Genomic DNA, 15551 nt, shown 5'->3' with positions numbered 1-15551 from the left:
TCCCAGAAATCACAAGGCATTGGTTTAGAGTACAGTTATGGGCAGGTCCTCTGAATTTGCTGAGTGGATCCAGAGTTGATTAAAGTCATTGAAAAGGCATTTACTTCAACCGGCTTTGGATCAGTTCCCAATTCTCTAAAAAGAGAGTCCGATAAATTAATTCATTCATGCAGTGATTTAACCCATTGTGCAACTTTCCCTTCAAATTCTAGTTACTCAGTATGAAACAACCAACAAGACAAAAATTGAGGCGGGTTCAGAATACAGTCTATAAATCCAACTGTATTACAGTTTTATAAGGCAAGAAGCTCACAATTGGCAAAGTCCAGACAGCTTTTCTTGTTTAAAAAAAAAAGGAAAGTAGAAGAGCCAGCAAATCCAGCTGTCTGTTGGCATGTTAATAGGTAAACACAAAGGTAGTTTCCAGATGATCACAAATTGTATTTGCAGTAGTGAAGGTATCATCCATTGTTGTTGGACCAGCTTAACTAAAAAGGAATTGCACATTAAAAAACAAGCTTAAAGGAAAACATTTAATTGAAGTTCTGTTTTCACTTACATTGATTACAACTTACTCAGGAGTCTGTCAATAAAAACCATTCCTCACCTCTCCTTTAATACGCCTAGTCAAAACATCTGTTATTTCAGATGAGATGTATTTTAGCATGTTTAGCTAGATAAAGGGCAGGGCTTGGATCAGTTACTAGGTAGTGTGGGTAGAAAGGCTGCTCTCCCAAGTGGAGTCCTGTTGTCTTTGATGCATTTCTCCTAGTTGTTGCATGATTACAGGATGGAGTTTAAAGCATTTATCCAGCAGCCCCCGTTACGGATGGCAGTGTTTGCTCGGTATTCTTTTGCAGGATCTGAACCTAATGCCCTTAATCATAATGATGAACGTTCTTATTATTTTCACTCTTTTCCTTTTAGTATATTTACAAAAGTAAGCTAATAAAAATCTAAAAATACTGAGAAATGTGATTTCACGTACAGCTGTAAATGTTTTCACCTTATCTTTCCTGGTTCTAAAGAGATACAAATAATGATTCAGTGTTACTGTTGTTGCTGTTACTGTACTATTGCTGTTGCTGAGTGGGTGGCTGGACCAGATGACCTCCAAAATTCCCTTTAACCCAATCGATCTACGATTATGAAAAATCTGTGTTTATTAAAATTTGAGCAATGGAGCCAGGCAGAATTACCAAAGCTGAACTTTTTGATAGGAATAGGGGAATATTTTAACATTTAATGCCAGGAAGTTGCATTTGTTTAAGAATATAACATTTCTAAAAGGAGAAGTAGCTAAATTTTATTGCTTTACAAATTTAGAAACCTGAGTTTGCAGTGGTGAGATTTGTTGCTCTAAGAGGGGAGAAGTTGACTTCAGTCCCCAGCCAGTGACGGGCTTTCTGTAGAAGCCTCGATACTCTCGTGCATCTTGGCCTCATGGGTGGAGGATAGCTTGCTTGTCTAAAGGCCAGAAGTGTCCCTGGGCTGGCCAGTGCCGCTGCAGACCTGCCCCTGTTCCAGACAGACCTGCTGTGGGCAGGAACAGCCTGTTATGGTCCTCTTAGCTCACTTTTGCCATGTACAGATGTGACAGAGCAGGAGACTTGGTCTTGTTCCAGGTACAAAAGTCAGGTTCTACTGACTTGGTAACAGTAGGCCAAGAGCACTGTGGTGGTGTATGAGGAGAGGACATAGACTGGTTGGCCTTTAACGGCATTTAATACCTTTAATGCACTAGCAGGTAAGTAGGAAAAATGAAACTTTCTTCTTGCGTTGTCCTGCCTGCTGCCAGAGTAGCTTCTGCTGCTTTTTTTTTATTTTGTTAGGATCTCTTTGGTTCAAGCGTGCCCTGCTTTTGAACAAAGAATTCTAGAGCTTGGATCGCTCTGGTCCAGAATTATGTTTCTTTCGACATCAGCTTTTAGCACCATGGGTCAGGGCTTGGTTTTCAAAAGTTATGTTTGTAGACCAGTAAAGTAATTACGGCAAGAACAGCACTGCTGAGGGGGATCCTAGGTTTGGCTTGGGGAATGCTCGGAGATCTGCAACGAACTGGCTCATTAGTGCTAACTCTCCCCGTGTCTTGCAGATGTCAGTTTTCTCTGCAAGAGAGGCAGATAATTTTCCTTCTGTTACATTTGGGTATTTCTGTATGACTAACTACTTAATTATAGGGATATTCTATTTTGTACGTGAAGGAAGGCTGGGTGGGGATTCTGCTTGTGCAGTGTGGTAGCAAATGCTTTATTCCCCCTCTTGGCTGATCCATTAGAGGTTGACTGTTTACTGCTGCTGCCAGCTGCTGATACAGTAACTTCAGTGTAAATGGTAAATGAAGTGCTGGGCAAGATTTACCCCATTTTTAAAAAGTGACCTACATGCCGTTTATTTCTAGAAAATAAGTGGGAGACTCCTTTTTTTGACTTTTGGAAACTTTCACTGCGTGTTCCAACGAAACACGGAAGTACAGTCACTTCAAACTTGCTGTCATCTTTCTTGACAGATCTGCACAATGCAACAAATCTGAGGTCGCGATCCTTATCTGGAACAGGACGGTCTCTGGTTGGCTCATGGCTCAAGCTAAACAGAACAGATGAAAATTTTCTACTCTATGCACACTTAACTTACATCACTTTGCCATTGCATCGAATTTTAACGGGTGAGTTTTAACATTTATTACCTATAAATAGAGCCAATAGGCTCCCAGGCAGCCTTAGCACTGGAAGATAAAAGTTCCTCTTTCTCAAGACTGCAAGATGACTGAATTAAGAACCCATCTACTGACAGCAACAGGTGCAGCTGAGACCTTGGATTAAGGGAATTACGGAAAGGCAACTCTGGAATTTGGAGTGGTCTCCTTTGGCAATTTTGACTTGTAAATTTGGGCTCTGTGTGAAGAGTTGCTTGGATTGGTCCAAGTGCCCATCCTGATGCTTATAAATCTGTCAGGTATCCAACGTCACTGATTAGACGTAGTGATGTTTGAGTTGTAACACGCATAATCAGAGTCCCCGATGTCGGTGGTCTAGTTTGGTCGTCTGCTTTTGCTCAGGAGCACCAGTACTATGTGATGGCAATTGCTGTGTTGATGATGGCCAGCTCTGCATCTGTTGTGGTAGGATAGCACGATAAGCTGGTTTTTACAATCTGCAGGTAGCGCTGAAGCTTTGATTTTCATCCAGATAACTTTAGTCTGTCTGCAAATACACGTGGACAAGGGAAAACAACTGATCTGTGCGCACTTTATCAGTCAGCAGACCCGCTACCCTTTCAGGGATGCAGATTGCAGTATGTGGGTCCCTGTGGGACTCTGAGTTACTCCTGGGAACTGAGAAAGCAGCAGTGGTCAAGTATTCTCTCCCCTGTCTAAAGGCACTGGCAATATCTTTCAGAGAGATATTAGTAGTGTTAGTGCACTATATTCATACTTCTTAAGTGAAGCCCTGAAATGCCTTATCTGAAAATATTGGCCATCTTGGGCAGAAAAAATGTTTGATCTCCAGCTGCTCAGTGGTGCCTCAGACAAAACCATTGCGGAACACCAAAATCTAGACTGGAATACCGTGGAATAAAGTTATGATCCAAAAACTGCTTGAAGTCCTAGCTGTGACCTTGGAAGATCCTTGTAACTGTTACTTTCTCTAAGAAATTTCTTTCCTTCTGTTCCCATCCAGCAGGTAAGGTAACTTCTAAATAGGTTTATCTAGACTGTGGGCTTTTGCCTAGTGCATTCTTTTTCTTGTCTGGGTCTAAAAAAAAGAATTCACCTGAAAATGAAACCAACCTATTATAAAGTGGTTATTACTAGGCTGTTGCTGAAAGATAGCCTAGAGGAAAGAAGATCTTGGGGAATCTGTCGTTATTTAAAGAGGTTAATCTGCTGCTGAAAGAGATAGGAAGGTAGTGTGGGTGTGCCGTTAATATCGTAAGTTGTACTGTGCTAGTGTAATAGTAATAGTTTGCAGTCTTGTCCTCATTTGCAGGCTGAGGTCTCAAAGCCTTCTGCAAAAGTAGATTCGTTCCTACCCTACAGAAAAGGAAACTGTAGCTGGTAAGACAGAAGTGGAAATTACACATAGCAGAGATGTTTCTACATCATTTGCCCCTTCACTGTATATGGGATTGATTTCAAATTAAAAAAAAGCAGATTCCAGTAAAAGTTGATCCTGTATAATTAGGGGTTGACTTTGAACAATGTTTCAGCAGAATACATAATTATTCCTTAAGATAGTTCTGTCGATATTCTTTCAGCTGTGGAGCTAGAGTTATCACGCGCACTCGCTCGTTCTCTCACCACAGGCCTTTTGGAGGTCACAGAAGATGTATTGTTCCTGCTGGCATTTAAGACTTGCTCAAGTGGGTGGCATAAATGCCTCCATGCTCAAATATTTGCTTTTTGCTTGAACGCCCTTTCTGAGACTTAATGGGTTTAACACATGGTTGCAGGTGTCTGAGTGCATAGAGATGCACAAAAGAGGGCATAAAAATGTCTGGGCCCTAAGGCGGATTAAAATCCGCGTTTTTTTCCACTACCAGCATTGCTTTAGCTTGGCCCTTTGGGTGGAACCTATTTTCAAAGCCTTTTTGTAATTAATACATTTGTGCCAGTGAAAGCTTTTCAGAAGGGGGAGCGTTTCGTGTGGGTCAGGGTGAGTGGGAAAGATGTTCATCTCTCTGGCTGATACTAAGAAATTAAAATCCTAGAGACAGTGATTGAAGTACATTTAAAAACGTCTGGAATATGTGCATATTGATAAGATTTCCTAGGTGGTCCAACTCCTTAATCATATTGGTGACCCTTTGTTGGGCTTGCTCCAGTATGTCCATGCTTCGTTCTTTACAAATACAGCTAGAGCTCTCTAGGACTGTGGATCAATTTTTACTCCTGTCATACTCCTCTTTGTGCAGGTATATGTGATCTGCCTCTTAAGACATAAGTCATTAACTTTGCTCTATAGTATGTGCTTGCTTTTTCCATGTTCCTTATTCTCTGTGTAGCCTGAAAAAGGTCCTGGCAGCCTGGTTTCCAGATATTTTTGCATACTGCAGTGCCAGCAAGCTGGTTTCACTATCCACATTTGAAAAAGATGCCTATGATTATGATAGGTGTTTTAAAGGTTCATCCTGTATTGTATTTAGACAATACAGAGCTGAAGGCTTACTGTAGCCAGAAGCAACAGAAAAATGTTTTCATGGCAGCCTTTTGAGCACAGAAATTTAGGCTTCAGGCTAAAAAAGGCATGAAACAGTTGAATTGCTTGTGTCCAGATCTTCAGAGCCAAAAACTCTTTAAGGATCTTGGGTGAGGTGTGTTTCTCCGTTCATGAAGAAAAGAATCCATGGTCTCTCCTGTGATGGCACTTCCACTCATTTCTCTGAAAGATCCCTCTGCTCTCCACATCTGGCACATGCTGTTTCATCCCAGCATGAATAATACCTAGTAGATCAGCCGTCATCTCTATGTGATGGCATATGTTTGTGATTTACCATCTCTTAGCTAGGATGCAGCTTGGGGGCAATTAGAATGGGCTTTATTAATACGCCCAGTCCCGTGCTAGTTATGTTTTAAAGTCCTTTAGTGGTGTAACAAGAGATGAATTGCAACTCCGATTACTATCTTACTTTCAAGGGCCCCCTGAATTTACTGGCTTTATTTTGTTTCCCCCCCCCCCCCCCCCCCCCCCTCTCTTGCCTAGATATCCTGGAAGTGCGGCAGAAACCAATTCTGATGACATAGCAGAGAGCGGGGCACTGCCTTGGAGCCTTGTTGCCAAGTGCCTAACCACAGCGGTTTTCTGTGATAGCACTACCATCTAGTGTCAGGAACACGAACCTCCACAGGAAAAAGGGAAGTCAAAGAATACCAGCCAAACAAAAGTGCCTCTTTCTTCCTTCCTCTGCTGTCATACACCGTCTGCACACTTGCAGTACATCACTTCAGTGTTTCTGACTGGAAGAGGACTTTCAGAAAAACAAAACAAGAAGGGGCTGTGTTTAAAACGAATCGATGCTTTATGAACAGTTTGTTACTGTGTTTACTTTATAACTAAGAAACCAACAACATGTACAGAATGTGTTGAACTTTATATTCTTTGAGGGAAACAACTTGAGAATTTCGTAATGATGTGCTAATGAACATCGTTCCACAGACTCCTGCCCGTACTCTCCTTGTTGGATTGGCTTAATGTGCGTGTGGGCGCGCGTGTGCGTGCATGTTGGGATTAAAGGGATGAGAGAATAGTTTACTACTGTGGAAGGTAAAGGAAAAAGATGCTACAAAGATACATTGCCATTTTGGTACGTGCAGTGGGTCAGGCTGGAGCTTAAAACGTGCTTAAAATGTTCCCATTTGTTTGTATGTCAGTGTTAGTAGGACAGGTGAACTCTGCTGACAGATTTCTGTATCTACCAAAGAACAGCAACATTTTCATCCTCAAGAACTGTCTAAGAAAATGAGCCAATGGGAAGACGGCTAAAATGTGCTGCTATAGTAAAGCTGAGGTTCATATCCCGTACTACTGCTGCTTATCTCTGTTAGTTGAGTCGATCTGAGCTGAAATCTAAAGTGGAAAAGCAGGAGGCTGTAACTGAACTCAAAAAACTAAAAACCTTGCCAATTACCAACATCTTCCTGCATGCACAGGATATCAGAGTAAGTAAAGGTGTCCTTCCAGTAATGTTTGTAGCTAAGGAGGGCACGAGAGCTGATTAACGTTTGGGCAACTTTCCCAGATGCTTCATTTCCTGGGGACGCTTCTCTGTACTGTTATGTGCTGAAGCACAAAGGGTTTTCTTTAAAGACAAAAGATTTAAATGGGATTCGGCTCTGAAAAGTGACTAAAAATAGCATAATGGGAGGTTTGGAATTGTGTGTCAGGAGCTCTCAGGCGAAAAATGTTTACAGTAGGTAAAATGCAGTTCTCTCTAAATAGTGGGACTCTGCTGTCCTTGACATCTGAAAGCTAAATACTGAATAAGTACAGAGACTGCTGCGATCTGACTAACTGTATTGATATGGGAGCCTGTCAATACTTCAGTTTATTTACAAGTGCTTAAGTGGCACAGCAAAGGGTAGGGTAGCATGTCACTTAGGGCATGTGAGGCTCTAATATACGCACAAAGGCGACCTGTGGAGGGAGTGAAGATGCAATTTTTGTCACTTTTCAGATTGTTAGCACCTAAGCTCTACCCTGGCACCACAGTTACCAAGATGGCATGTGCTCTGAGCCTGGATCTTTTGTATCCCTTATACCCAACCACTTCCAAAGTGCTTTGTTATAATTCTCTCCATAGCATCTCGTGGCTTAACCTCTCAAATAGGACTTTCTGCTTTTTTCTTCTGGCCAGGTTCCAGGAAATAGCTTCACTTCAGCATAAAGGTAGGCTAACTTTATCATTCAGCCCAGCATGATGAATCCAGAATGGTAAGGAGGTCTTTTTTTTAATTTGAGGTTAGGCCTGGAAGCAGTCGCCATCATGCAGAGTAATGGCATTTCTTACACCGGCAGCATGAGTGCGTGACAGGGACAGCGGACCAGTTTTTAGCTTGCTTCAGATAAGTTTGCAGCAGCACTAGAAAAGTGTTCTCTTTGGCCTTACCAGCACAGCGGCTGTTCACGTGGCAGACTTTGCACTTTGCTCCTTGGGGAGCATGTGTGCGTGTTGCGCTGTCTAACTTGAGGCATGTAATTTGGGTGCCTAGGCTTCCTACCGAATCCAGGGAGAGAGAGGTTGAATACTAAATCAGAGCTGAAGTGCCCTCTCAGGAAACCGTAGAGACAGTCTAAGGGCTTACCTGAGATCCTAGGTAATATGTTCAATGTCAGACAGTACAAATACTCTCCCTGTGTACTCCCTCTCCCAGTGTCCATGCCAAGGATTAAACCAATGTTCAGCTAGAAGATGACCCTTTTCCAGTCCTACTCTTAGCCGGTCACTTTCTGCACTTTGATACTGCTGGGCTGAGCAAATCATTGCAGTTTTCCTTTACGTATTCATTGGGGAGGGAAGGGAGAGAAGTTAATATTTTCACTACTACTAGCAATTGATACTTTTTAGTCAAGGAGCCAGAGGAATAGCAAACATAAAAAGGAAATATATCCAAATCAGAGCCTGAGCAATAGGAACTTGAATACTGTTCCATCTACAGCAGTGATTTTTTTTTTTTAATGCTTTCTTGGTGTCCACACAAGTAAGTTTAGGTAGCTTGATTTCCTGTGATCTGAAATCCTGACCAGGTTGTATTGCATAAGGCTTCAGAGTAAATGGCAAATGAAGAAAGAGTCCAAAATAGTACGTTATTGTAAAGGCAACATTACAAAAAGTACAGTGCAAATCCCGCATCCGTTATGCAGCATGTTCTGTGCTCTGTTATATCTACATGGATGAATTTTGGTGATGTCTAGTTTTTGAAGGGCTGTGATATAAGAGGCCTAAAGAGAGTTAGTTGATTTATTTTATCTTGCTATGGATACCTTGCAGCCTCACTTCATTTAGTAGAAATGGGCTGGCTACCAGTATGCCCAGATGGACATCCATAGGAAGTAAGAGATCAGGAAGTCTACTGAATGTCAATAGTGCTTTTAAGAAGTAAGTAGATGTACCAGATTCCCAGATATCTCCTCTCTAAACAGCTGAAATAGATACTTTTAGTTATCGCCCCTATTGATCGCTTCTGTTAACAAGTGTAAAAAAAAAAAAAAAAAAGTTTTGTTTTACTTTTAAGTAAACCCTAGAGTTATAATTTATTGTCCTCATACAGACAGATTCACGGGGAAGATAGTAGAAGTTTTGCCTGCTTGAAGATGGCACAGCTAGACCCTTAGCATGCCATTGCACTATACCAAAAAAGAAAAGGGAATGTTAGAAACTTCTGACCTTTTTAATTTGGAGGGTTTTCTCATTCTGTAGTTCCTAAGCAGTAAACGAATAGATCTGAGCCTCTATTGGCCACTTAACGAATTGCTGAGAAATAAACTGGAGTGTTCTGCATGCCATAAAGACGTAACAAAGTGTAGTAGTCGATGTCTTGACTGTTGAAGCAGCAGCAAGTTTCACTAGGTATATTGATGCTTGACAAGAGTTCCTTATGAGAAAGCACCACGGTTAACAAATCTAGGAAGCTTTACAGAGCAGCTTTATTTGTTTACAGAATCCCACCACATCTCACGCTGAGTTAATTTCTTCCATCCTTCTGCCTATTTGCTTTCTCTGGAGGTCTGAGGCTTACTGCTTGAACTAGCCACAGATGATGTGTATTGACAGATGTCAGACGCAAGGCTGTAAATCTTTTCAACCTTGACAGATTTTTCACTGCTATCAATTTAACAAGTAAAAAGCCTATTTGGTTTTTTTTGTTATTTTTTAAAGAAAAACTCTTAAATCAATTATTTTGTATTAGCAGATTATTGCTCTGCCTTAGAGACCACAGTGTATGTGAAATTGCATTCTCTCATTGCCAGCCAGCGCAGGATGGGTTCCAAGTCTCCTTTTAAAAGAAGCCATTTTTAGAAATGTAACAAATCTTTCAGCTGTCTTGGCTGCCAATCCGGTTTGTGTTCCTTCGCTTTTTATTCCCTTGGTTTTCGTTGTTTACAAGGCTTGAGCATGTTGGGATGTGGATCACTGTTACTCAACGGTTTTCCATTTCTGGGCGCCGTGCGCTTTTGCTGATAAGAGAGTTGTTTCCAAGGGTGACTTTTCACAGTAAAACGGTTTTCCCAAAGTATATTCTTATACCAAGTTATAATTTAAAGTCAAGTCCTTGGCTCTGCGAACAAGATCTCTGCTGGCAGACCCTCGTGTACAGAATCCCATTCTAGTCACTGAAGTTCTGTATGGATGTGAAGTCCACTTAAAATACACTTTTCAACTATCAAACTGCTTCTTGCCGATCACTAATTTTTCACTTTCTAGATGATCGCCTGTCCTATATTTTGTAGCCTAAAGCTTCCCCTTGTTAAAGACAGATAAAATGTTCAGAAGTGCCTAAGCCCTGTTGTTATCCAGTAGGGTTTAAGAACAAATTTTTATTCAGGAAAGAGCTCAAGTACTCTTAAACTCTATATTGTGTATAGCAGCATCGAGAAATGACAAATTTTAGAATTCCTGGAAGAACTGACTGTCTCCCCTGGACTCGCCCTTCACGCTAGACAAATTCTCGTGGTCTCCAAAGTTCACTAAAAGCTCTGGAAAATGGATTTATTGTGATCATAGCAGTCAGATATCTGCAAACGCCTTATCTTGTTTTGTGAGTTATGACTGAAAAAAGTGTGTGGCGTTGGTATACAGAAGTTCTGTGTCAAAAACAGGTGCAGTAGAATCCAGGTAAAAATATTGTTCAGTAAGTAGCTGTTACACCAAACATTAAGTGGAACAGTGTTTTACACCAGAATGTAACTGTATGGATGCTTGGTCAAGATAATACAAGGCTGCAAGCAGGTTACAATGTTTAATGTTCTCTGTGTAATAATATAAATGATTATGCACATGTTGCATGGTTTGCTTGGGGTTTTTTTGGCCTCCTTGATCATCAGTGTTGATTAAAGATGATCAGTTGAAAACTATGCTGACCCTATCCTGAGCCCTCTGAACAACAAGCAAAGAGAACCTTTGTGCACCAAAAATGGAATTGACTTTACGTGTGGCAGCAGCAAAGAAAGTGTTGGACCCTGCAGCCAGTAAACAGACCTCTTAAATGACCATGAGTTTTGTTAATAGTATATTATTATTGTTACCATTTTACTAGTAGTTTATTTCCATTTGTGCCTGGTGGTGTTTGAGTTTGAATGTATTATCGGCTGGTGGCAAGCCTAAGCATTGGAATAGCACTCTGTGGCCCTTTGAGCAAAGCCCAACTTTCTGATGATGCTTGCTGAATCTTTTAATGATCAGCCTCTGCCAACTACGCCTTGTATAAAGGGAAAGAAGTTAAAGGTCAATGTACTCCTGAATTGGTTTTAAAAGGCTTTTGGGTTTTTTTTTTCCCCCCCATTAAATGCTGGCATTAAAAAAAGTCCTTCTAAACTGATATGTGTTTTCTTTTGAACTTAATTATGCAGCCATTAACATCTAGGTTCATGTAGAGTATAATGTTGAGGCTGATAGCTGTAATGATTTCTTCCTGATAAATTTAAGAAAAACATCGATACGGGTTTCTGTAACATTGTTAAAATGAGATTACTGCTTAGCTAACTATTTATATAACATTAAACTTTATTTACCAACTTTGTATTAGTTTTGGTATCAAGACTTGCAAGGTACTACCTCCTCTCTCTCCTTCATTTTTGTGACTATCACTTTACAGTAGGATTGTTCAGGGGATTGTTTGTTTTAGGTAAGAAATGGTCAAAATGTAGCCTGTGTTAAACATACATCTCCAGTTGGGTATGAGATGACTTGCTGCCTTGCTGTCAATTCCATTTCAAAAAACTGCAGACCAGGACTATCTTGCAAACCAGTGTGCGCTGTCACATCTGCGCTAAGCAATGTATGATAGCTTGGGGAACAGTGATATGCCAGGCAAAATGGAAAATCAGAGACTAGTAAGAGGAGAACATAGGGCACTTTAGCTCTTCATGTGTTTTTTCGAGCAAATTGGCAGTGTTACTCAGGGCATGCATGTGCAAACGGAAATGTATCTCAACTGGTTGGAAAGTACTAAAATGCCAATTAGAAACTAACAGTGTGATTTCACTTGAATGCTTTAAAATGAAAGGTTTTGAGGGCAGCCAGAGTGGAGGAAGCATTATTTGGAACGACACAAAAGACAGAGAGCAGCGGAAGCTCACAAATCATGGTAATAAAGCTCACTAGTTTATAATGGTCTTTCAATATGAGTTAGATTGCTAGAAAAAGATGTTTGTTTTGTTTTGTTCTTTAATCCAAGTGTGGGTGCGACAGAGGACTGCCAGGTACATCTTTGCAATGCTTTCACCACACCATTTTAAGTAATGAACCTCAGGAATATACTGAAATGGTTGTTTTGACAAAGTGGCAGTAATCTTGTTCCAAAGAGCCCCTGCTCTGGGGCGACAAGTTAACTTTAATGTCCTTTCCTCCCGGAGTATGTGCATCTTGCCTGTCCTCATCTGGAGAGACACTCTCAAATACTGTAATGTTGCTTGGTAGGTGAGTTTGTCTTGCTCCGATGTCGTTTAATAGCCAGAGTTAAATACAAGGTAAAATCGTAGTTTGCAGATTGAAGAAAAAGACGTATCTCTGGTAGCAAATAGTTACTGTACTTGTATACTCCTGTCAGAAACGTTGTTCCTGAAACTTGTAGTAACAGTTTGCAGAAAGCAAAAGAGTAAAATGCAGGAGGACTGTGGGTCTGATTCTCATTTTTCATAACAGTATAAATGAGAATCTGGGAATAGCAGATGCTACTCAGTAATGAAAATGTATTAAAATACATCAAAGAAAATACAGGTTAATTCAAATTGCATTCCCAGCTTAGTTCCTTGCGTAGATCACATCTAGCACTCCCACCTCAGGAAATAAGTAATTTGTGATGGGTTAAACAAGAAAACGACTCCCCGAGTCCAGCTAGTTGTTTTTCCCTGGAAAGGTTAATGTTGGTTGGGAGAGCGGTGTGAAAACCAAGGCAGATGATCCATTTTGTTGTTCAGACAAGACAGATGTGTTTGCATGCACAACATGGATTTGAATTCTCCCCTCCTCTGCTGCAGCTCCGCTGCAGAAGATCAAATCAGCCAGCCCCAGAGCTGGGGTGTACTTTTTGCGACATATCCTGTACGGCACCTAAGCCAAAAGAATAATCATTCAGCAAAGCATCCTTGTCAGAGCCCCATGGAAACGAGGGCTGCACGAGGGAAGCAGACACCCTATATAAACAAAGCAGACTGGGGTGGCAGCTTTTTGTGGAGGGAGGATAGCACTGCAGAGGATGCTGTTCATGTGGATGAACTTCAGGTGGTAGGTTTGTGAGCAATCAGTATGTGAGTAGTTAACTCATCTGGCGGTGAGTTTCCTTCAAAGAAATGTCCTGGTTAAAGGAAGATAAGAATAAACACTCCTAAAACCTCGTTGAAAGGGATGGAGGTGGCTGATGGTTTTCAAAAAGACAGTTACTCTGCATACATCAGCGTAGAGCTTCTATATTTAAAAGCTTTATCTTGAAGTATTAATTCTGGTTGCTTTAATGTTTTCCTAGTTATCTATTTATTCCAACATTTAATTCTGGTGATTCATAACTTAATATTTCACAATATGTACTCAGTCCGTGTTCTCCCCTCTCTCCCCAACATGAAAGGGCATTTATGGCCATGGCCATGGCCATGGCCCTGTTTTTTATGCTGGAGCAATATCACTGGGGAAATCCAGTAAAAGCATTTCACCAAACAGTCTGCAGCCTCTTCTTCAAAGTCTCACACTGAAGCTCTAATTCAGGTACAACTACTGCGTTCATCAAAACCTAATGTCACTTAGCAATAAAGAATGCCTGAGACCTGCACTAAGTCGGAGGCATCCCCTGCTCTTGAAGGACAAGAAGGTTGGCAGAACCCACTTCTCCGTTCCTCTCCTGGCCTCCAAGCTTCACGCTGGATTTTGCTTTGAAAATGTTTGGGTGAAAGATGTGGCATCAAGGAGTGGGAAGGATTAGTGGTATAATTATTCACATTTCCTTCTTGGCAAGAATAATTCTGAATTACATACTTCCTAGTGACTACCTCTGTAGTTAACATGCCTAACATCAGAGGAGGAGGCTAGCCGAGGTGATTGTTCATAGCAGCTATTTCTGACTTCATTTCAAAGGTAAGGAATTAAAGCTATTAAAATCTGTTATTAAGCTATTAAAATTGGTGTATGATTTATGTTTTTCCCTTTGGTGTTGGGGAGGTGTTTTTTAGAATGGAGAAACCATCGGCAAGTTTTCCTGGGAAACGAGGTCAGCAGTTACCGTTTACAGGTAAGAATGTCCTGACTGCCCACCAGTTCAGGCGAGGCTCCAAAACTAGCATCGAGCATAATTTAGACAAAACTTAGTACTGTGGTGTGTGATATAAGATAACGTTCTGCTTTGTCTATTATAACTTATGACCCAAAGTCAAACTTCTATGCACTGGTATTGCCTGAGGAGGCAAATTCTAATCATGTCTTTGAAGCCTATGTCTAACTGTGCAGACTTCCAGCAATGATTAATTTCTTTGCTACATCTCAGGAAAGGTTATTATGTTCTTAATAGTAACACCCACTAAGCTGATGATCAATGCTTATTTTTATAGTACTTGCTAATATTCAGGATGTTATAATGCAAATAAGAAAAAATTTTAATGGTTATGAGACCGTTTAAAAAAAAAAAAAAAAAAGAACATACTACCCTAACAGAAGCCTGCTAGAAACTTGGAAAAGTGTGCTAATAATTACTTCAAATGATAGAATTTTCTTCTAGCTCTTTACTCTTCCTGTACTGCACATTCACCTTTTCAGTTGGTAACTGTGTACCAGTCCTGTGTTTCATGCAGTAAAGTCTGTTATGGGTGTCCACATAGTCCCATACTGTAAGTTCCGGAGTAGTGCAGAGGTTTGTAATCCAGCCACCATCTGCTGAGTATCCAAACGCATTTGTTGCTCTTCTCTTCCTAAACTTAGGTTTTCTTTTTCTCGTAACTGTTGTATGATGCAAGTACTTTTACTAAAAGCAAAGGTTTACCAAACCTTGACTCCGAATGCTTTCACCACTTCAAACGTCATGTCCTCTGTAAAGCCACTTTACTCAGAACTACTTGACTGGCTGTTGCTCTTGATTGGACTTTCTTTAGCACTAGATTGATTACAGCAAGTAGTCTGTCTGTCAGTGCATTGGTTGGATCATGATGAAGCGTACTTGTCACCTTCACTAGTGCTTATAGCCTATGACATGTACATAGCCTTTAGCTTAGAATTGATGTGCTTCTCGGATTAAGCTGTTCTGACCTCTGCACAACTCAGTTGTGGTAACTAGTCTGCTATTGGGATCATTTTTCTGCTGGATTAGTAAAAATACTGCTTGTGATTAATGCACACTGTTCTTGGAATGTGGCATTTTCTCAGTCTGGATGTTGGGGGCTTAGCATCTTCTGCATGGTTAATTTTGTCCTTTTCTGTTTTGCAAAAGGTAAAATCTTTGATTTGTGTTTCTGAAGCCACAGGTTCCCTAAGCGATGAGGATTCTGTCATCTCAGCATTGTATTTTGTTACACGTGTGCATCTGCATGTAGTAATATTACATCTGGTCTTTGTGTTTCCGTTTGTAACCGTTTTCTTCTGATAGCATACGCTTTCTACTAATGTTGTCTATCCATTTAAATCTAATCATTCCCTCCCTCCCCCAGCAGCTATTACTGCCTTTGCTTTCTTGTCACCAAGTTATCTAGAAGTCTTTTTTCCATTGTGGGCATGTTGCAATATTTCTGATTATATTCAGTCTAACATATGATCTAGATTCACATTATGGACAATGTCCAGGGCTAGAGTATGATTGAAGATTTGGGAAGCTTTCTGTATTCTATGAATTTGTCCAAAAGTGACATCGGATAACTTGT

General features: G+C 40.7%; 1 protein-coding gene across 10 annotated transcripts in view; it reads left to right on the top strand.

Moving 5' to 3' along the window:
- Positions 1-11023, top strand: part of KIAA0930 (KIAA0930 ortholog) — a 91461-nt gene extending 80438 nt beyond the window's left edge. For all 10 annotated transcript variants that reach the window (XM_068951872.1, XM_068951864.1, XM_068951932.1 and 7 more), the window contains 2 exons: positions 2510-2665; positions 5703-11023. In XM_068951872.1, the coding sequence (XP_068807973.1) occupies positions 2510-2665; positions 5703-5743 (197 nt within the window). In that variant the 3' untranslated portion in view covers positions 5744-11023. The remainder of the gene's footprint in view (positions 1-2509; positions 2666-5702) is intronic.
- The last annotated feature ends 4528 nt before the right edge of the window (positions 11024-15551 follow it).

Source organism: Struthio camelus, chromosome 1, assembly GCF_040807025.1.
Source record: "Struthio camelus isolate bStrCam1 chromosome 1, bStrCam1.hap1, whole genome shotgun sequence".
In the NCBI taxonomy this organism is placed as follows: Eukaryota; Metazoa; Chordata; class Aves; order Struthioniformes; family Struthionidae; genus Struthio; species Struthio camelus.
The sequence above is the reverse complement of the archived record's forward strand: the minus strand, read 5'-3'. Positions and strand labels throughout refer to the sequence as shown.